Source organism: Bos taurus, chromosome 8 (genome assembly GCF_002263795.3).
Source record: "Bos taurus isolate L1 Dominette 01449 registration number 42190680 breed Hereford chromosome 8, ARS-UCD2.0, whole genome shotgun sequence".
Lineage (NCBI taxonomy): Eukaryota > Metazoa > Chordata > Mammalia > Artiodactyla > Bovidae > Bos > Bos taurus.
The window spans coordinates 99,427,932-99,451,945 of record NC_037335.1 but is presented as its reverse complement, the minus strand read 5'-3'; the positions used below and the strand labels follow the sequence as shown (position 1 = coordinate 99,451,945).

The 24,014-nt window shown below is 43.2% G+C and overlaps 1 protein-coding gene across 3 annotated transcripts in view; it reads right to left on the bottom strand.

Moving 5' to 3' along the window:
• Window positions 1-24,014, bottom strand: part of PALM2 (paralemmin 2) — a 379,963-nt gene that overhangs the window by 270,006 nt on the left and 85,943 nt on the right. For all 3 annotated transcript variants that reach the window (NM_001435193.1, NM_001371509.2, NM_001204119.2), the window contains 2 exon segments: window positions 14,950-15,080; window positions 21,378-21,458. In NM_001435193.1, coding sequence (NP_001422122.1) covers window positions 14,950-15,080; window positions 21,378-21,458 — 212 coding nt within the window.

The window sequence follows — 24,014 nt, the reverse complement described above, 5'->3', positions numbered from 1 at the left end:
ATACTTTTCACAAGTCCAACTGGGGATATATGTTCTTCTCTGATGTTTGCTTTGTAGCGGTGTGATCAAGGACTAGGGCTTTATCCCAATCCATCACAGACCAATATGACACTAAGCTCATGACACAAGCAACTCACCAGGAAATGCAACAGCCCACAGACTGGTCCATGAGCCACTGAACACCGACTTGGTTGTCAGGACAATGCCAGACTGTCGTAAGGCTTCCAAACATCCTTCTGGCAATTTCTGTCTTTATCTTGCCATAGACTGATATTACTAGTAATAAACAGTTGCTTGATAAGAAGTGATCCCTGGACATGCTTTAAATAGCAGTAGACTTAGCTGTTTTTCTCTAACAAAGCAAAGTCTCCTAAGGACCTGAGCAGGGTATCACTCTAACAATCAAGATGATTTTTTTTAAATAAGTAACTGGAAAGCACAAGGTTACATTAAAAAAAAAAAATAACCTGCTGAGATAACTCTAACTTCTCACCTTATTCAACTGGGTCTGCCCCACAATTAGTCTGAGTTCTTCTCAAATCTCTCTCTCGTATTGTCCTACTTCTTTTGCCCTTAGAGTTGTTCTTTTTCATCCTCCACTTTAGCTGACTGGTTCTGGAAAGCCCTGGAATTCCTGCTGAGGGCCATAGGGTGACAGACATGAGCTGATCAGAGACAGAGAGAGAGGGAACCAGAGAGGCGAGCTGCTATCCTGGGGACAGAGGCTGCTTCTTGCCCTCAAGGCAGCAGCTACGAGGCCTGTGCTCTCGGCCTCCTCTCCTCCTCTGCCTGGGACCTCCCAGAGGTGCGGGACGGTGCTTCCAAGTCAACAGTGGATTTGTATGTCTAGCTGAAGCTGACTTTTGAACACCATGCTAAGCCTAGGGCAGGGGCATCCATCTCATCTGTTTGAGAACGGAGACGGAGTCTGGGAAAATCAAATAATTTGGGGTTGTTTATATACTGTGTATTGTCACATCACTCTTTTATTTTTACAATAAAAGCTAAAACCTATTGGGCACCAAGTCCTAGGTTGTTCTAAGTAATAAGCATTCCGTACATATTAGCTTGTCACCACTACCCAATAAAGTCTGTCTCGTTATTATTTTATTATCTTTTCTTTGTAGTAGAGGCAAGAGAAGTAGAGACCATCTAAAGGAACTTGCCTAAGATCACACAGACAGCAAGTGGAGACCCTGGACTTGAACCAGCAAGTGGGATGCTGATGCTCTCAGCCGGAACTACAACCCTACACTGTCTCTAGACATAAAGCTTGGTTTTGAACCTCATCACAGTCCTTTAGATGACCTAAATCTGATACAGATCAATTAAATTAAAAGGTATTTACTCTATCACCACACCATGAAATTTTTGCACCTTGTTTTATGTCCCTGGATGTATTTCAGTGTCTCCTAGTTCATAGTCTAAGGGAACTTGAATAGAATTTATATCCTACTGTTGTGAAAATTATATAAGTTTTAATTATGTTGATAAAAAACATTTAATGAGAGCAGCCTAGTAGACACCAGAGAGTATTCTAGGTACTCGGGACATATATATATATATATATAGCGGGTGTAGTGAGTTGAATGCATGTGTGCATGCTCAGTTGCTTCTGTCATATCCAACTCTTTGCGACCCTATGGACTGTAGCCCACCAGGCTCCTCTGTCCACAGGATTCTCCAGGCAAGAATACTGGAGTGGGTTGCCATGCCCTCCTCCTGGGGATCTTCCTGATTCAGGGATCGAACCTGCATCACCTGTGTCTCCTGCATTACAGGCAGCTTCTCTACCCACTGAGCCACCTAGGGAGTCCAGTGGGTTGAATGGTGGTCCCCCAAAGATATGACCACATTCTAACCCTGCAACTTGTAAGTATGACCTTATTTGGAGGGAAAAGGGGTCTTTGTAGAGGTAATTAAAGGATTTTGAGATGTGATCATCTGGGGTTATCTGGATGGGCTCTAACTTCAATGGCAAGTGTTACAGGAGACAGAAGAAGACACGACACCAGAAGAGGAGAAGGCATATGGGAGCAGAGATGAGAGTGATGCAGCCACAAGCCACGGAATGCTGGGGTCACCGGAGGATGGAAGAGGCAGGGAAGGATCCTCCCCTAGAGCCTCTGGAGAAAGCACAGCCCTGCTGGCACCCTGATCTTAGATTTTTGGCCTCTAGAAGTGAGACAGAATACATTTCTGTTGTGTGAAGCCGCCAAGTTTGTTGTAATTTGTTACAGCACCCTTAGGAAATTTATAAAGTGAGCAACCTGTGAAGTCCTTGTGCTCCTGGAATTTACATCCTAATCAAGAATGAACATAATGTAACACAATGTAGTGTAATACAAGGTAAAATGGTGTAATGTAGTGTAAAAAGATAAAACCATTTGCTGAAAATCAACAGCAGATAAAATCAAGAGCTAAACACATTCTCCTCACACTTCACACTAGGATGTCTTACCCGCACTCCCCGATCTGAGTGTTAATGACCCCTCCCCTCTACAGGCTCCCATAGGCCCTTTTCGAACCTTCATGACAGGAGCTATCCCACCAGCTTGTAACTGATGGCTTAGTTGTTTGGGTCCCCCAGTGGCCTGTAAAAAGTTTCCTCTCCCTCCCCTCTGGCCTTTACCTGAGACTAAGGATGGGAGGAAATTGAGACTACCTTAGTGACCAATAAGAAGGAAGCCAGCAGAGACCAAGAAGTGAGCAGGACCACTGTACACGCGTATACAGCTTATCTCTGTCTGAGGACATGAGCCGAGAGAGCAGGGAGGCTGGAGTCTGGCCCGGTAGCCTTTCTAAGTAGTGGCCTCAAGTGGAGCTGCATTTGCTAATTTGCACTGAAGAGTCATGTGATCCACCAACGGCCATGAATGCCACTGGCGATTAGAGACGTCCAGTCCTTCCAGCCAGACCTGGTTATGGTGGCAACCCTCGTGCCACATATCATGGCAGTGCGTAAAATCCTTCCTCCGGGCACCCTGACTGGGGTGCCAGTCTGTGCTGGCAGCGGTGTCCCTAACCTCACAGATATCCTCTGTGAACTGGCAATGTTCAAACATTATTCACTTTTTTCCTTTGCCTTTTCACATGGGAGGAAAAAACATGAGACTCCGAGATCCCCGGAGTTTGTATTATTCCAACAGAGATTCTGTTTCAAAAGAGATCAAAAGCCTTAGCAGTGAGGAGAGGAGGGTGCTTTAAGTCAGCAGGGAGCAGAGCGACCCTTGTCACTTTACATGAGGTTTTAGGTAAGTCATTCGGGGGCCTCTATTCCTTTATTTTTTAACTGCATTAAAGAAGATTTTGATATTCATAAAAATAAAGAGGAATACAGAATAATAATAAACGGAACACTCAAACAAAAAATACATAATAATAAAGACTAGGCTTCAAACACACACCAAACAATATAGGCTCTGAGGCAGACCATATTTCCTGAACAGTCCATAAAAATCTCTTCCATCTCACACGCTCGTCAGCAATGTGACCTTGCCACTCCCACCATGAGGTGGATTCTCACTTCCCTTGCCTTGAATCTGAGTTGGCTTTGGTGGTGGAGGTAGTAACTAAGTTGTGTCTGACTCTTGAAACCCCATGGACTACAGCATGCCAGGCTCTTTTGTCCATGGGATTTCCCAGGCAAGAATACTGGAGTAAGTTGCTATTTCCTTCTCCAGAGGATCGTCCCAACCCAGAGAACAAACCTGTCTCCTGCATTGCAGGTGGATTCTTTACGACTGAGCCACCAGGGAAAAAGCTTTGGTGTTTAAAGTTTTACAGTTGGCTTTAATGGTTCAGTTGAAACCAGTAAGATGCAGTAGAAATGATGAGACCAGAGTTCTGAGGGGTCAGGGTGGAAGAAGTCTTACAACTTTCTCCTGGCTCCCTTGGAAGAATATCTGCTCTCTAGACTAACCCCTTGGGGTGCTGCTTCTCAGAACCCAGCTGCCACGCAGGGAGACGGCTAGCCCTGTGGAAGGGCCACGGGGAAGTACCATGGATGTTAGTACCACCCAGGCTTTGAGGCATCCTAGTTCAAGCCCTCAGAGAAGGCAATGGCACCCCTCTCCAGTACTCTTGCCTGGAAAATCCCATGGGCGGAGGAGCCTGGTGCGCTGCAGTCCATGGGGTCGCTAACAGTCAGGCAAGACTGAGCGACTTCACTTTCACTTTTCACTCTCATGCATTGGAGAAGGAAATGGCAACCTATTGCAGTGTTCTTGCCTGGAGAATCCCAGGGACAGGGGAGCCGGGTGGGCTGCCATCTATGGGGTCGAACAGAGTCGGACACGACTGAAGCGACTTAGCAGCAGCAGCAGTTCAGGCCCTAGACGTGCGATGAAGGTGATTCCAGCACCCAGCCCCTTGAGTCATCCCCAGCCATGTGTGGCTGGGGTCCCAGCTGAGGTCCCACACTGTGAAGCACAGACAAGCCATTACTGCTGTTCTCTGCCCAAACTCCTGACTCAGAATCTGTGAGTACAATAAATCTTAATTCATCACATTGCAAGTATAATTGCACATGTGCTCCAAATGTTCTCAAAAATAATGATAGTTTCTCCAAGAAGGGATGGGAACAATGATGTTGGCAAATCCCTCCTAATAAACATGGCCTAAAACCTAACTCATCTATTGCTGCATACCCTTTATCTCTCACCTGGCCTGAAATTCCCATTCTCAAGGTTCACACCTTGGGTGAGAAATCTAAAGAACCCTTGGTGGCTGAAGTTGCTTTGGTTGGGGGCGGGGGGAGTAAGAAGAGAGGCATTTCTTCTAGTGTTCTTGCATGTCTGCTGGGGAACTGAAACCCTAGACCAGGAGAGGGTTTGTGCAGCTTATCTCCCCTTTGTTGCCTTGGAGGGTTCAAGGCTTGGACCTGATTGGGGGAGAAACTAGAAAGGCCAGGAGAGGCAGCCTTGCAGTGTTAAGTCTCAAGCAGCCTGGAGTCCCACTGCACTATTCTCTGGGCCTGAGCAGTGAAAAGAGAGCACATCAAGTGGGGTTGTGCCCAAGAGATGGACAAGGCTGCAGACTGTGCTGATGGAGGTGTCAGGTCAGCCTCCCTGCAGGTCTGCTCCCCATCAAAGCCTGCCTAGGTCCCCATGACCACATGACTGCTGAACCTCAGCCATCAGACTTGACGGTAAGGCCCCCATGTTATAAGATCATAGACTGTCCTTGCTGGGAAGGACCTAGGAAGAGGCCATCCATTGCCTTCAGAATGCATAACTGGTAAACAGTTGGTAAAGATCATGGAAGAGACTACAACAGGACCACTGATGCTTTTGTTCCATGAAGAATTTAGAGGGGTTAGAAATGACCACATTATAAGCTGCTGGGGCACAAAAATACCATTTTCAAAGCATTTGTAGACAGGGAACTTAAGGCATGGCAATCATAGGGCAAAAATCCTGGGACCAGCTGCCAAGAAAGTTGACTTTGCATAATTCCTTCGACTGAAGCAATTGTTCTAAGGACAGGAAAATGCAAGCGATCCCCCAATGTGACTTTTACATGGTCTCAGTGTATGGGTGGAACTCTCCCACTATTTTCATCATTCTGGGCACTTTAAACTCAATCTACCTAATCAATGAGGCAACTATAATGGACCCTATAAAACCTGAGTAAGGCAAGATGCTTGGGAACATCTAGCAGTAGGCTTTTCCACTACTGGCCAATAGGAAACTCACATGCAATGCAGATGTGCGTGAATGCAATCTCAGAGTGCTTCCTAAGCTGACCACAACTCAGAAGCCTCCAGATTTCAGAATCTTATAAAGAGGGACTTTCCTGGGGGCAGGGTAGGAACCTTAGAGCAGGGGGAAATTGCAAAGAATGTAACTTTCATCCCAAGGGAGGATTCTTTGCAATAATGAGCAGTTGTTCCAGTGTGGACTTCAGTGTTACTTTGTGAGGAAATGAGCTCCCTGTCACTTTCAGCCTCTGGGGAGAAACCGTCTACTGACTCCCACTCACTGGGTTCATTGCAAATTGTAAAGTATCAGATAAAAGCTGATCCAGGTAACAACACATCAGTTATGCATACTCCAAGATTCTGCAATTTCATGAGCTGTCATAAAATCACTGCCTTTGCAAAATCAGCACAGCACTGGATGCCAAAAACCAAACCAAAACCAAGCAAAAACCAACTATTTCTTTTTAACACAGAGCTGACTTTCATGGCGCAGCATTTGACAAGATTTCTGTTTTCAATCAACTCAAAGCCTTTATGTCATTCTGCACTGAGAACCATTGTTATCTTCAAAAATCTTTTTAGGATTCTGTATTCTGAAGATGTTTGACAGGGTGATTTTTATTTCAGTATCAACACCTGTAACTCCAGGTTTTAGAAGAGTGGTTCTCAATTAGGGGATATTTTGAAGACATTTAGCCATGCCTGAAGACACTTCTGATTGTCGTGCCTGGGGGTGTGGGGGTAGTGCTCCTGGCATTTACTGGGTAGACATCAGGAATGCTGCTAAATATTCTGCAAGTCACAGGACAGTCCCCCAGAAAACAGAGAATTGTCTGGCCCCAGATGTCAATAGTGTTACTGTTGGAAACCCTCTCTAGAAGGATAGAGAAAATAATAATAGCTTACTTCGGGCTTCCCTGGTGGCTCAGCTGGTAAAGAATCCACCTGCAGTGTGGGAGACCTGAGTTTGATCTCTGGGTTGGGAAGATCCCCTGGAAAAGGGAAAGACTACCCACTCCAGTATTCTGGCCTAGAGAATTCCATGGACTGTGTAGTTCATGGGGTCAAAGAGTCGGACACGACTGAGCCACTTTCACTTTATGCTTCCTTCCTGACAGGCTGCTGCACGGTCACCTCACACACGCACATGGTCTCTACACATGACAACAACTCTTCAGGGTGGGCATCGCTATCCCCAGTGTATGGGTGGGAAAATTCAAGTCCAGAGAAGTTACAGGGCTTGTCCAAGATCAAACAACTTGTAAACGCAGAACTAGGGCTCAAACCAACTCCAAAGTCCAGATTCCTAATCACTACACTCTGCTGGGGGACCTTTGCATCATCACACATGGTTTCCAGCAGAGATGAGGTTGTATACAACCAAGAAAGTGTCCTTGGGAGCCAAGGGCTTTGGAAGGCTACAATGGAACCCGTACTTCTTGAAAGAATCTGAATGGGCCAGCCTCCCCAGTCATGATGCTCACTCACAATGGATCCAAGCCCAGACTCTTCCAGGTCCTTGAGAAGGGAGAAGGAGTATGTCTATCTGTCCATCCACCTATACCATGAGGTAAACTTTGGTATGCTCTCACTCAATATCACAGGTCTCAAAGACTTTCAGCTTAAAATAACCACTTCTGTTGAAAATTTTGGAGTTGGGCAGAGCTGAAATCAAACACTGGCTCTTTCACTTCTTAATGGGGTCATTCTGGGCAGCAAGTCACTTTATCTCTCTTCTAAGATTCAGTTCTCCCAACTGTATAATGGGTATCATTATCATCACAACTATTTCATGAGAGTGTTCTGGGGATGAAATGAGAATATTAATGAATTCATGGAGGCCCCAAAGTTAGGTCAGTACCCAGGACAGAGGACAAGACCAATGCATATTAGACAATACAGTCCATTATATCATCATATGTTTTACAGTCTATATGGATATATTTTGAAAAGGATGGGAATCAGACCAGGGCTAGATGTGCTCAGATGTGGAATGCCAATGTGGCATGCTCCGTGCCATGCTGAGAAAGAACAGTGCATCATGGACTTAAAAATAGCAAGCACAAAGAACACACTGAATCTTGAGCAAGTATCCTTTGTGATTCTAACGAACATTTCTGCGGTTGCCTTTTCTAGTACAGCTATTTGTGGGTGACTGTCATCTCTTTGGTTGCCAAAATCCCATAATATAACACACACATGCTTATGCCTGATGTCGCCAGTCTTCTGCTTTGAGTGCCTCAAGAATGTGGAAAATTAAGTGAATTCTGGTATCCATCAGAGACTAATGTAGGCACTCGAAGAATCTCGAGTCAGAAGTAGAAATGAACCAGGCCACTTGCGTCTTGAATTTTATTTCTAAAAAGTTGTATGACCCTCTATAGGTTAGCAATTGAGACTTGAATCTTTTACTCAGTGAATATTTTGATGTCACATATTTTAGAACTGATGGCTGTTGAGATGAAATTAGTCACCTCTGGGATGAGTCAGTTACATGTGGAGTTTTTGTTTCCTGAGAATTTAGCCTCTTTCCCCAATTCTGGCCTGTCTCCAAAACTACTTCCTTCTACAATAGTGATATTAATATTTCACTGCACAGGTATATTTGTTTAGGAGGGATTTTTGGCCAACCTCCCAAATTAGAGGATCTCAGAATACCATAGCTGAAAGATCCTGAGAGACCTCCCACTGAAAACACGAGGGAACCGAGACCAGAGAGGATGAGAGATTTACTGAAAGCGACACAACGAATTAGCTGCAGAGCTAGAATCAGAACCTTGGCTTTGGCAGTTTGTTACTTTTTCATTTACCACTGCATGAGGTTTCTCATCTTCTTCGGGGGTATCTAAGGTGAGTGGACAAATTTTCCCTATATATCTCACTAATGAAAGAAACTTAACATTATATTTCAAACACTTAAATAAAACTTGGTTAAACAAGAAAGAATCTTAGGTGGAAAACCACAAGGCAAGTGACAAGACTTGTTGATTGGAGCAGATGTGAAATAGACAGAGCTGGTGTGGCTTTACCTACCTAAAATGTCCAAAAGCATCGATGGGAAACCCACTTGTGGCCCCCAGGGACCCATCACGTCCAGTGACGGCATGGACAATGGTGGGTGATGGGCCCAAGCCAGAAACAACCCTTTGGGCTTTCTCTATATGGCACTTCAATGGAAAAGCAGACAGAAGATATGACATTCACATTTTTAAAAAAGAGTACAGCTTTTTCTTTCAACGATTCCAACCTTTTTTTTTTTTTTTTTAACCCTGTTTTGCTCCTGGTTTCTAGTGAGCTGAGAATACAACCCAATAGACTGACTGGGCCATCCCAACACTACCTCATGAAAAGCTGTGCAAGAGAATTTGACAATCAATATATCCATTATACTGACCAGTTCTCATCTTCTTTCCCTGTCACCTTGATGTCATCACTTCAAGGCTATTGTGCTGTTAATTTTAGCCAGAAACCTTTGAAAATTGGTAGAATTTTCTGGCCTATGTGAAAGTAGCCATCTTTCCTGGTCTGTATCAATTTGCATTTGGTGAACCAAGGCTTCCCTGGTGGCTCAGGTGGTAAAGAATCTGCCTGCCATGCAGGAGACCTGGGTTCAATCCCTGGGTTGGAAAGATCCCCTTTAGAAGGGAATGGAAACTCACTCCAGTATTCTGCCTGGAGAATTCCATGAACAGAGGAGCCTGGAGGGCTCCAGTCCACGGGGTCAGAGAGAGTCAGGCACAACTGATGACAAGCACTTTCACTTCAAACCAAGGCTATTTCTAATCAAGTTCAGATGAAAGCGTGGCTCCACCATGGGGCCTATGGGGGAGAGACCTCAGCCCAGTGCCAGAGAAACAGCTTTATTCCCACCTATTCCCAGGTGGTGCCAGTGGTAAAGAACCCGCCCGCCAATGCAGGTAGACGTAAGAGACAGGGCTTCGATCCCTGGGTGGTGAAGATCCCCCTGAGGAGGGCACGGTAACCCACTCCAGTACTCTTGCCTGGAGACTCCCATGGACAGAGTGGCCTGGCAGGCTACAGTCCAGACGGTCACACAGAATAGGACACAACTAAATGGCACCCCACGCCAGTACTCTTGCCTGGAAAACCCCATGGACGGAGGAGCCTGGTGGGCTGCAGTCTATGGGGTCGCTAATAGTCGGACACGACTGAGCGACTTCACTTTCACTTTTCACTTTCACGCATTGGAGAAGGAAATGGCAACCCACTCCACTGTTCTTGCCTGGAGAATCCCAGGGACGGGGGAGCCTGGTGAGCTGCCGTCTATGGGGTCTCACAGAGTCGGACACAGCTGAAGCGACTTAGCAGTAGCAGCAGCAAAGCAACTTAGCATGCACGCACGCACAGAAGTCCCAAAGCAGGGTTCATATTTCCCTGAGTCAAAGCCTTCAAATCAGTCTGAAATCAAGGGTCAGGGTTGTCCTTTATGTGTTTGGATGAAATCAATTTTCTTACAAACACTGTTTACTTCTCACTTCCCTTAGGGGTTTATAGGAATTAAAATGGGATTTCACTTATGATCTATGCTTTTTACCATTTTAGAAATTGTTTTTGAACCTGACCATGCAAAAGAATTACCTGGAGCAGTGTTTGAAAAACATAAATTACAGGACTCCTCACCTTGGCTCCCTTGTGGTGCAGCTGGTAAGGAATCTGCCTGCAGTGTGGGAGACCTGGGTTTGATCCCTGGGTTGGGAAGATCCCCTGGAGCAGGGAAAGGTACCCAGTCCAGTATTCTGGCCTGGAGAATGCCATGGACTACGATCCACGGGGTCACAAAGACTCGGACACCACTGAGCAACTTTCTTTCACTGTCACCTTGGTCAGTGAATCCAAATTTCCTGGAATGAGACCTGGGCATTTATATTTTTTAAAGCTTCCCAGGTGATTCTAATGCCTAGATTTAATAATTTGGTTACATTTTGCCCTCCCTCCCTCTCTCCTTCCCTCTGTTTTTCCTGTCTTCTTTGTGGGCTGCCCTCAAGACCTAAGTACCACATATTACAGTTTTAAAAGACAGACAGCATTCTCAGTTCCAAGCCACCACCAATTTACAAATAACATTTTGGAAGAAAACATGTCTGTTAACCTGGAACTGCCTGTATGGTTACTGGCACTGCAACGGGTTTTCAAATCAGAATTAGAAATGTGGTTATGTTCTTTCCTCTTGAAGATATATCTAGTGAAACAGACATATGTCTAAGTACAAATTCTCATGCTTTATTTTAAGTCTTTATCATATTCAGAATGGCCCAGACATAAGAATTCAGATGTGACCTAAATTCTACATACACATAAGTTCTGAGTTAGGTTGCTACCATTCTCTTCTCTTGTTCTAAACTAACCGAGCCTGATTTCCCTTCATCTTTCCTTGTAGGCATCCTCTACTGCTCCATCAGGTTCTTCAAGCTACTCCAAAATCACCAAGAGGAACTAACACACCTTCAGAGCACAAATGTACTAATATACTTTATTATATTCATATTATTATTATGTATTAATTCAATTTGAAAAGAATTCATAGATCTCTTTAGGAAAATCTAATTTGTTGCTAGGGGTGAACTTAGACAAGTGGACCCAAATGTTAAGATCTACAAATTAATATTCTGTTTCAAACAAAGAAACTTTCCTTTGGAATTCCTTTATTTAGTGGTTCTGCAGAGTTTCCAGGATTCCTATTATGTAAAGATCAGATCTGACTTCAAAGCCACTCATATTTTCCTTTGTTCTCTTCTTCCTTTTCCTCTAAATTCCTGAGTTATTTTAGTTCATCCCCTTTCACATTCATTTGCTTTTCTGTACTTTCCCTCCTGCTGACCAGTTTTCCCTCATGTTTGCAGTTTTCAATGAAATAATCACGCTTCTGGAAGATTTCAGGATAAGTCCACATTTTCACCCTTTCCTGTATCTGTACTCTACTGTATCTGTATCTGTACTCTTCTACTAAAGGCTGACTGTCCATCTCTTCACCTGGGTTTGGGGATAAGCCATCCACCTATTTTAGCTAATGGCTCGCGGGCAGTTCTAAGCCTATGCATTATGCCTGTTCAGCCCCTTTGCACCTCTGCCATTCGCATAAAAGGGAATTGTCATGATTAGTTCATTCGTGCAGGGAAAGTATGAGCAGACTCATCCAACCTACAGCTTAGAGTCACTTAGCCAAACTCGGCTAAAATGAGCAAAGCCAGGCTAGCCAATGCACACAGACTCTGTAAAACTGGAGGATGCTTCAGTTTACAGTCAGCCTTTAAAGCAGTTCAAGGGATTAAGAATGTGAGAGAGAACCAGTGTTTGACTTCAGGGAAGTGTCAGGTGACTGAACATCCTTTAAGGGAGGAGTGGGGGAAAAGCGCTTTTCTTTCTTCCCTTGAGACTGGAGCTTAGCGATGCTAAACACCACAGAAGACAGAAGATGTAAGGAAGATGAAGGGAAGCAGAAACTGACATCTAGGGTAGGCAGAAGCTCCTCCCACAAGAGGCCCTAAGGAGGAAACGATGCACTGGCGGCCCAGGTCCTACAGAAACGCAGCTCCAAGGACCACAGCTCATCCCCCAGTGAATGGCCAATGCCCATCTGGCCGATGTCCAGCAAGGTCATGATTATGGCAGAAAGAAATAGCCCCTGAATCTAGGCCTAAGCACCCCACTCCTAGCCCCTTAGTCTGTTAGGATTTCTTTCCTTCTGGCTTGGAAATCTCTCTCTCAAATGGCCTCCAGGAGATTGCATGCATTGAATGAGCTCTTTCCTCTACTTACTCAAAAAAATGAAGAGAGATTTTCTTTATTGTTTTTGGAATATGGTCATGCCCACCTGAGCCACAAACCAGCCCCTCACTCTTATATCTCACTCCAATGATTAATTTAGCCAAAACTGCGTCTTGATTTAAGACTCTACTTCCACCTGTAATGGCTCATCTGACAGGTGAGAGTTACTACCTACTGGGCCAGAACAATAATATATTTGTATTCAAGTCAAAGCGAAACCGCCAATGTGGCTGAAGACCACGTTTTCTGATGCCAATTAAGAAAACTAGAAAAGGTTATAGAACTAGTTTTATCCTACTTTCGAAATCCTGTCTGCTTTCCATCTGTAACAACACCTACTACATGACATGAATGTACATGACGGGCTCAGTGAGAAAAGACATCTGGGTTTTAAAAAACGATTTTTAAATCAGATTTTCTGCCCATCTGTGTGCACCCGGTCTCCCTCCACTTCAGAGGGGGCCTGCAATTTTCATCTCTGTTTCTTCATCCTGCCTGGAACTCCTCAGGAGTATAATGCTGTCCCATGTGAGCCCAAACCACAGTTCTTGCTGTGACTAGGCTGTGCCCGAAGTCACTGGTTCCTAGGGTTTTGCCAGCTTGGACTGGAAAGTAGCTTCCCAGGCTCCCTCTGCCAGGCAGGTCCCCTGATGCATGGTGCACCCAGCCCCAGTCTTTTCATTCGGCAAACAGCTATGGGGCATCTACTTGGTGCCAGACCCATCTGTCCTGATTACGTGAAACCAGCAAGAAAGAGACAGGAAATGGACTAGAGCTTTTAAGGAGAGTAAAGACAAAGAGATGCTATATGGTCTCAAATGCTATTGCAGCTGAAAGCACCATGGACTTGCCACTTTGAGACTTAAAAACAAACCTCCTACAAAACCATTTCTCAAAAGAAAAAAAAAATTCTCAGAGCTGTCTTTTCCTCTCTAACTTACTGTCGCTGTTTCCCATTATCCTTGGCTCCCTCATCTTGTCTAAGATGCAGCAAGCTGAGCCACTTTTGAGGACAGGCAATCCCCAAAGCTCAGGACTCTGAGCCACTCATTCTGTCCCCTCCTCTTTCTATCGTCTGGGCTTCTAACATGAAAAAAATCCCTTTTTTTTCTCTGGGATCCTGCAGGTACTTATCCTCACAAGCTTGAGGTCAGCATTCACATAATTAAAATTTCTTCTTGTGATATATATATATAAATAATTGGGTTGGTCAAAAAGTTCATTCATATTTTTCTGTAACATCTTATAGCAAAACCCAAATGAATTTTTCAGCCAATCCTACACATACACACAGAAACATATATATATATATATATATATATATATATGTTAATATATAATTTAGCCTTTCCAATATTAAATATATGTATACATATATTACTTAGCTTTTATCCTTTATATTTTAAGAAAAATGTGCTTGTGTATGTATATGTATGTAGACACACACACATCTCATATACACTTTTTCTTAGCAGATTTCCCCTACAAGCAAAGCTTGGCCAAGCTGCTCCAAGAACTCTTTAAGGGGCCCTAGGGATCAAGTAAAGCAGGGACAAGGCCTTGGGACCTTATGGTCAGTCTGCTTTTCCCTTTGGTGATGCTATTGGGGTCCCCAAGGTATTCTCACCAGCTTCATTCAATCTTGGGTACAAATGACTGGAGGCAAGTTAGCTATTACTCTTTGTATTTTAAAAAGAGTTCAAAACCCCAGGAGAAAGAGAAGACACTCTCCAGGGTGAGATTTCTGGCAGAATTTGGGGGATGAGGTGGAGATGGAGATTTTGTTCTAAGGCAACTCCACTCACCATCTTCCGCACCATCTCACATCTCTGGCTGGGTGTCCTGGGACCTGCTGTGGCTACAAATCCCAAATGGAAACCTATATTTGTTTTGCTTCTGTATGAGTCTGGCTAGACACTGGACATACAGGAAGGTCACTTATCTCCTAGACTGAAATGTTCAGAACCTGCTTGAGGACCACAGAGCACCCTCTGAGCATTATACTTTGTGAATCTTTTAGAGCACAGGCACACAGCCTTCAGAGGGACTGTCAGTTTCAATTCCAAGACCCTTGGCTATAGATGTCCCACTTCAAGTTGCTCAAAGGTAGTAAATTTGGCAACAGACTAAGCGCTAACAGCCTGAGTTCAAGAAGGAAAAAGGCAAGAGCTGACAGAACTCAAAAGGGGGACATTTAGTGAAGGGGCAAGCTGCTCATCACATTAGTTGGTCCATGAAGACACCACTATACTATGTGACAGCCCAATACAATACTTAGTCCTCAGAGTAAAAATTCCGGATCATCTGGGAAAGTTTCAGTGGAAACAGTGTACATACTCTGTTTAGGAAGATAATTCTAAAGCGCTGGGGAAAGGTTTTGGCATTCAGAAACACCTAGAGGAGAATGGCAGTTGCTGCACTGTAAAGCCACAGCATGTGGCCCTGGACTGGAAACCACCTACCTCTGAATGTTATCTTCAAGCTGTTTGACTCTGAACTCATCCTCCTCAGACTGCCGCCTCCTGGCTTCCTCTTCTTCCGCGGTTCCAGCAGGTATGCCCTGCAGCAGCCATTTTTCTCGAAGTACTTTAGACTGTGGGAATGAGCAAAGAGAACAGACTGACGATACCTCTCAGTTCACACCGTCCTCTCCCTCCAAGGCCCCTCTGTCTTAGCTTTGCCCCTCATCAGTGGTCCCCTACTTGCTCCTACCCTATGTCCAGAGAGCCACCAGAAGGATTGATTTCCATATTTTCTATGATTAAAAATTTTGAAAACATACAGAAGAACAGAAAAAACTAGATGATGCATTCCTATGTAATTTCATGTGCATTTCACAATTATAAACATTTTGTCATATTTCCCCATATATTCTTCCCACAGAAGCATTTTAAAGTAAATAACCAATATCAGGACATGGAATTCCATGGCTCCTCTGTCCAGGAAATTCTCCAGGCAAGAATACTGGAGTAGGTTACCATTTCCTCCTTCAGGGGATCTTCCCAACTCGGGGATTGAGCCTGGGTCTACTGCATTGCAGGTGGATTCTTCACTGTCTGAGCCACCAGGGAAGCCCTTTCTACTGAAGCCTCTTAAAGTAAATAACCAACATCAGGATATTTCACCCATAAATATTTCAGTTTGAGTCTCTAAAAAATAAGGACATTTTCTATGCAACTGCAGATTGATTATAAAATTTCCCAAGATCACTTAATATCCAGTCCATCTTAATGTGTTCTTTTTAAAAGATTAAAAAGTATTGTTAAAAAGTACTTAAAATTTATGGGGCATTGTTTAATAATATAAAATCAGGTGTGAAAGCTTGTGGTGCAATTTGTGTATCAAGTTGTGGCTCTCTTGCTGGCTGAGTTGTGTCCCCCTAGTGGGCTGTCGTCTATGGGGTCACACAGAGTCGGACACGACTGACGTGACTTAGCAGCAGCAGCAGCAGCAGGGGACAGGAAGAGGGGATCTAACAGAATGAGACAGTGGGCCGGTCTCAGGGAACTCGGCTTCCCAAAGGTGTTCTGACATTACAAGTTCCTTTACACCATGTACCCTGCCTGCCTGGTCAATATTTTCAAATTTGAACTTGGCTTTTCATACAGACTAAAAACCAAGAAAAGTCTAAAAACGGTTTGAATGGTTCACAATTGTGAGAGACACAATCGTAATGTCTTTGCAAGCAAGGCTCCTAATACCTTCAGGCTTCTCAGCAAATGACCCTGGAGTGTTGATCATAAATATCTCACAGGGTCACAAGTCCGTCTTTGATTTGTTTTTTCATTCAGTCTTCTGGAGAGAAAAGCCTGTGGTTTTTTAAATATAAAAACATGGTTTTTCATAGCTTGGATTTAGAAGAGAACTCTAGTCAGTGTCCCTGCTCATGAATAAATAATGCAAAGGCAGCTTACGTACTGAAGATGTGGTTATGAGCAACTGGATTCTGACCCTGCTGATGTGGCATACAAACCTTTATAAGTGTGACAGTCCCAAAAGGATTCACATGGCAATCCGTACTGACGGCTTGATATTGCTGGGACCTTGACATGACGGATGAAATAGACAAATCTCAGGCAATTCAACCAAGGGGCAAAGGGAATATTAAATTCAGTCTGTCTGGTACAATCCAATAGGTGATTTACTGTTTTAAACTCACATGATCACGAGTTACATAATAAAAACAAGAAAAATAAGTAATTGTGTCCATAGAGTTAAAAGCCAAGACAATTTTTCAAAGGAAGAATAGTGATGGCTCTTGCTGCATGAAATATTATGAAACATATTAAATGGCTAGAGGGATTAAAGAGAATGAAATTAGCACAGGAATGGCAGATTAATGGAATAAGAAGAATCCATAAATGGCAGGCTTGAATGTAAGTGAGAAATACGTATATGACAAAGAAGACATTTAAATCTGTGGGGAAAAGGATGAATTAATCGAAAAATCATGTTGAGGCAACTGCCTCACCATCAGGGAAAAGTAAAGTTATTCCTACCTTATTTCTTATAGGAAAATATATGCTAGATTTTAGTCGACAAACTACTGAAGCAGAAGAAACATCATAGATTAAGTGTTCAAGATGGAGATGTTCTTTCCAAGGATGACATCAAGGTCAGAAATTGTAAAGTGAATGTTAGATGTGAGTTTGAGTTCATACAAATTATAAAGTTTTGTAGAAGAACTTCAAAGAACCCATATACAAAAATCAAAACGGAGATCAAAGTTAGTGAATTTTGGATACTAATGTTAATGTAATTTCATTTTACTCACAGGCTGATGAGGCCTATAGTAAGGGCTCCATTATCTTACTCTATAAAAATACATTGGATCATATCTGGGTGGTAAGTGGACAATTGATAAGTTTTTGCTTTATATTTTCCTGTACTTTTAAATTTCACTCTTGAAATGATTACACACTTATTTTACAATCAGGAAAAAGAATATATCTATTAAAATTGCTTGCTGGTCCCATACATGAGCATTTCTTAGAAATTCTTAAGCACAAATATTAGATCCTCAATATATCTAAGGATCTTATAAAAAGAAATCTGAGTTTAATTTGACCAGGACCTCAAGATATCCAGAGGTTTCCTAATCACTGGGTTGTAGCAGCTAATATTTCAACACCTCCTTCATCGCCTTATAGAATTTGCTTGTCATTCACATAAAAAGTAATGATATTTCATTTTGTGGAGCTACTATATAGCCCTATTGCAATTAATAAGTATATTAATCAAATATACAAGTATCAACATGATTGCCTTACATTCTATTTATTTGCTTTGACAAGAGACCAGTGAATGTCTAAATAATTCATATTTCATGGCATAAGAATAAGCATCCAAAGACTTTGATAATGAGAATTATATCTTAATAAAAATGAAATCAAATTCTAATGTTTTTACATTTAAATTTGCACTGATTATTTTTTTCTCCCTAAGAGCACATCTGGGATTTTGAAAAATGGTAAAATAAATAGTAATTATTGACCTATTTTCTACTTCAAGAAACTACCAATCATCACTGCAGCATATCTCCACATGGTCCAAACTTTCCAGAGCCCATGAAAACATATTTAGAGTAAAAGAGACACTGAGGAGCACAATTGACGTCTCTCTAGACAAATTATTTCATTTGAAGAAGAGAGTCTCCTGGAGAAAGCATGATTATGGAGACAGTCCTGGGGTTCAACTGGGCTCCCCCATTTAGAGTTTCTACGTTCTTGGGCAAACTACTTGATCTCACCAGCTTGTTTTCTCACATAACCCAGGGGGAGTAGTATCTACTTTGGTGTCATTATTGAGGGGATATATTTAAAGTATCACACACACATTAGGCACTGAAAAAGACTCTTGAGAGTCCCTTGGACTGCAAGGAGATCCAACCAGTTCATCCTAAAGGAGATCAGTCCTGGGTGTTCGTTGGAAGGACCGATGCTGAAGCTGAAACTCCAATACTTTGGCCACCTCATGTGAAGAGTTGACTCATTGGAAAAGACCCTGATGCTGGGAGGGATTGGGTGCAGGAGGAGAAGGGGACAACAGAGGATAAGATGGCTGGATGGCATCACCGACTCGATGGACATAAGTCTGAGTGAACTCCGGGAGCTGGTGGACAGGGAGGCCTTAAGTGCTGTGATTTATGGGGTTGCAAAGAGTTGGACACAACTGGGAGACTGAACTGAACTGATTATTTATTTTTAATCTTATTGAATTTGTTACAATATTGCTTTTGTTTTATGCTTTTTTTTTTTCCTGGCCTTGAGACATGTGGGATCCTAGCTCCCTGACCAGGAATCAAACCTGCACTCCTGCTTTAGAAGGTAAAGTCTTAAAGATTGGACTACCAGGTAAGTCCCAGTGATGACTATTCTTCAGTAGTCATCATTGATGATGGACAAAGGGATGACATGGCTGCTGTGTTGCCACCAGGATGCTGGCTGGGTCTCCACCAAGAGCCCAGGGGGAGCTATAACCTCAATGAATGTACTACCATCCAGAGGTGAGGCTGCCAAGCTCCAAAATGAATGATCACAGGGAAGATGACTCATGCTATTTAAGGTCAGTCCACAGTTAACTGATTTAAAGTAGAAGCTATTCCTTTCTGGTGCCTGCAGTGATCATATGTCTCAGTCAGGCACCACCTTCCTTATAGTAAAATAACTCTATCATTTCGGGGAGGATGGACTGGGAACAAAGAGAGGCAGTCATGAAGGAGTTCCACCTGTGTTGCAGCGAGGCTAGAGACTGTCCTCACCCAATCTCACCAGCGCAGAGAAACTCGGGACCTCCCAGAGCTGGCATCTCTCTCCAGTGTAACACCTGATAAACCACACTGGAGATCTCTGAGCTTTCTTTTTTTGTTGGTCAAGGCTCACTAGGAAGCCTTTCCTAGTAAGAGAAAATTATACTGCATTGGTCTCCATTTATTAAATTTTCATCATTTCGAATCCTTTTTCCCCAGATATGGGAAGGTAACCTTGGTGAAAGTGCCATGTGCTTCCTCAAATAGTCAATCTCATCAACTGTGTGAAAATTTTACCAGGATAACCATAGAGAACTATCTTATTCCCTTGTCTCCAAGTCTTTGAAGGAATCTCACTGCTTTCCTATGCAATACTAAGTCATTTGTACTGTTATTTTTATTGACTGGATGAATGGGTGGATGGATAGCGGACAGATGAAATATGAAATAAACACTGTAACATTGGACTGGATCAGCAATGAATGAATCTTTAGGATCTTATTTGACACCCAAAAAGACGAGAAGTGAGACAAAACAAACTTGATCTTCTGACATATGTTTATTGCCTGACTTTTGATTCAAAGAATGCAGATGCAAAGAACTTCACTGAGCTGAAAGAGGAGAGAATCTGTCTAGTCAAAAACATCCTCTCATTCTTTCAGTATTCTTATTCAACAGTTCACCTTTTAAGCAAGAATTCACTGAGGTTTAGTACATTTTGGTCTCTTATCAGGAGTGAGGTGACTGTACTTTGAGCCAGAGACCCAGCTCTGTCCAGATTGACCTTGAACAATTCACTTGGTTCTGGGAAGTAAGCTTAAGCCACACCTCTCTGTAAAAAGAAGATGCTAACTTCGGCCCCCAGTCCTCCCTGAGGAACATGTCAGGAAAGAACAGTGGCATACAGCACACATGCAAAGCTTCCTACAAGGAAAGTCCATAAATGGATTTACATGATAAGCAGTAAGAGAGAAAAAGGCAATTTTCACTACTGTGCTGCTTTCTTTCCTTTTAAACACGTTTCTCTAGTTCAAGTTAACGGTGAACTGATAAATATGGGAAGCAGATTTAGGTCATGTTGCTATTTAAAATCATGTTGCTGATGATTTCATTCTGAGGATTCATTTAGCACAACCTTGTCTTCTAGAAAAGAATGGGAAATGCAACTGTAAAGGTTCCTCTTGCTAAAAAAAAAAAAGTCCAAATAATCCACATCTAGCATCACCCTGAGAGTCAGCCCCACCTTCCCAACTAGCCCTCTGAGCGATCCAGTTTCTCTACATGCAATGTCACGGCAACTTGGGGTAAGCAAGAGAAGCCTTTTCTCAAAAAGCCAGGGGTAGTGAAAAGCCAGCAGCACCGCCCCGCTGGCCACTGGTCACACTATTCTCTGAGCCTGCAGAAAGCAACATTCTGCAGCTGGTGGAGTCCCTGTGACGGTGATAGAGCTTTCTCCTGGGCTGCCATCAATTATAATGCTTAAGTGCATTCTGTTTTAAAGAAAAATAAATAAATAAACACCTCTCTCTTCCCCGTGGTGCAATGAAAACCAACCAAGTCAAATCATTTCAATACTATCTTTTGCCAGTGCTCTAACAGGACACTTTGAAAACTATTAAAGTAGAAATAAAACACATACATAATCTGGCATGCACAGCGTTGCTCTTTTATCAGACCACACTGCTCTGATCTCCCTCTCCTCCATATCAAGACAGAAAAGATTGATATTTTAAATTTAATAAAGAGCACTATGTTAAATGTATCACCTCTGCATGCATGCACACACACATACAGCACCTATGGATTACAGATATAGCTCCAGAACTCTGCCTCACCCACCATGTGGAAATTCTCCTCCAATTTCTATATATAACCACCACAGTTCGGAGGCACACCCCACCCCCTAAACCGGTCCACAGGCACCCTATCATCTCATCAGGCTTGCAGAAATTGGAAGGCTGTGTAACAATGCCCTGAATTTGAGAAATTCCCAAGAACAGCCCAGGGATGGTTTCCTGACTGAATGAAAAAGGGCTGGTGCAGCCCTCGGCAGCGCCTTCACCCAGGGCAGGCTCTGCCCGGCTCCCTGGCGTGTGATCTGCATGTCTAATAACAGACAGGTTCGAGGGATCAGCTGCTTACCTTGGAATGCTGCAGCAGAAGTATCTGCTCGTCCAGCTCTTGGCGCTTGCCTTCTATCTCCGTCTGCCTCTTTCTTTTTTCCTTGAAAATAAAAGAGAGAGAGAGGCTGTAAGAGTGGGTGGGTGTTGGCTCCGGGAATCTGACGGCAGGAAGCAGCAGCGGCCGTACACATCTGCAGAGACCCTTCCAGAGATGCTGGGCGCACACCGTTGTCACCTGCCCCTCCGGGTCTGGGTGTGTTGTAAGCAGCAGCCTTCTCCTAACATGTCTGCTGTGGGCTCGGTGAGTGGGAGAATTCTCCTCACTCAGTCAAGCTGCAACAATTTAATCCAGAAGAAAGCAGCTTCTACACACACACACACACACACACACACACACACACACACACACACGAGTCATGTTCTGTGCGGTGTTAATTTAGAGACAAAGAATAAAAATGTCTCAACTGTGAAGACAGAGGTTGTTCTCAACTGCAAAGATGATAGAATAAAACCGTGGGAAATTCTGGGCTTAGATTCCTGTTATCGAAACCCTACATATAAATAATGCCATGCAATTTCAAATTTTGTAGGACAAATCATCCAGCTGGACCGACCAAACAATGCAAATTAGATGGGTGGTCTTTGTTTAAGCTCCTCTTGGAGGGAGCATTTCATGTGGGCAAAGGCTCACTCAGGTTATGGTCAATGTGAAGTCTGGACTGGGGCTGCCTGGGTCCAATTCCCAGCTTTTCTATCTGTTACCCGTGTGACCTCGGACAAGTTCTTTTACCTCCCTGGGTCTAAGTCTTCTCTGGAATAAAGAGAAGATAAGAACTGTACCTAAACCATATAGCTGGGCCCCTTGGTAATGAGATGATGCATGTAAAGGACATAGAACAATGACCGGGCACATAGTAAATGCTCAATAAATATTCTTTGCCGTTACACTTACTGTCACATATTTACTTCTAGACAATGCCTAGAGATGGCTTTAAAAGAACATATTTCCCTTGTATTCACAGCATAACTGTTTCACTGGAGTGTACACTTTGTATTTTTCTTCTCTATACATATCAAATAGAGACAATAAACATTACATAAAGGTGATTAATTTCTATTCTTATACAAAGGCCTGCCCTTATGATAGCTTACATGGTCAAAGTTTTGTTTCCAAAGTTCCTAAGGGTGTGATTTACTGACACATTTACTGCACTAGATTATTTCCTTTTATTCACATAAGCAGGGGGAAACTTGTTAGACAAGATACAATGGTGTTTCACACAGCAGCCAAAATCTTGGAGACAACAATAATGTAAAAGCCTGGTTGTCCTGCTCTGTGTGAAGGGAAGCTTTTATTTCATGCAATTGCTATGTTTCTGTGGATGTGCATGTACCACTGCTGTTCAAATCAACACCGTAATTATTTGTTATAACCAAGTTCTGTGTAATACACAGACTTTGAAGAAATAGTAGTTTATAATTTCAAGCCACTGGGACATAATATCCAAGTCAGGGACATAATCTCCTATGAGACCTGAGAACATTCTAGGAACTTATTATTTACCAAAGAACTCCAATCCATGGTGCATCATCGATGCTGCTTAATCCCAGAGGACGTCCAAGAATACACAATATATGGAGGTAAACGGCAAAAGGACGGACCAGTGATAACAACCCACCTGTCCAGCATCTCAAAGGTACTACATGATCAAGCAAAGACCTCTAGAACCACTATCTCTACATTCTAGGATTTCTCAAGGGTAAGTGTACTGGAGTTTATCTTTCATTCCCATGGGCTATCAAGGTATACTTGCATACATGCACGTTCAGTCACTCAGTTGTGGCCAACTCTTGGCAACCCCGTGGACTGTATCCCACCAGGCTCCTCTGTCCATGGGATTATCACGGAAGAATCCTGGAGTGGGCTGCCATCAGAAGTGGCAATTAATGAGCCCACGATCATGAGTCCTAGAGCCCATGTTCCACAACAAGAGAAGCCCACACACCACGACTGGAGAGTAACCCCCCTCCTGTAACTAGAGAAAAGCCTGCACAGCAATGAAGACCCAGCACATCCAAAGATACAATAATAATAATAAAGCATCAATAATTCCACGCATGTTAACTGAGTGCTGTGTATGCTACAGACTGTTTGCATTCTCCCCCAAAATTCATATGTTGAAACTTAACCCCCAAAGTGGTGATGGTATTAGGAGGTGGGACCTTTAGTAGGTGATTAGGTCATAAAGGTAAAGTTTGTGAATGGGATCAGTGCTCTTATAAAAAGAACCCAGAGAGCTTTTCATTCCTCCCATTATGCAAGGACACACCGAGAAGACGGCTTCCTGTGAATCAGGGAGCAGACCCACATTAGAGACCAAATCAGTGGGTGCTTTGATCTTAGACTTCTAAGACTTCTTAGGGCTGTGAGTAAAAAAATTCTGTTGTTTATAAGCCACCCATTCTATGGTATTTCATTAGAGGAAACTGAATGGACAAAGGGCTTCCCTGGTGGCTTAGATGGTAAAGAATCTGCCTGCAATGCAGAAGACCCAATCCCTGGGTTGGAAAGAGCCCCTGGAGAGGGGAATGCCTACCCAACTCCAGTATTCTTGCCTGGAGAATTCCATGGACAGAGGAGCCTGATGGTGTTCTA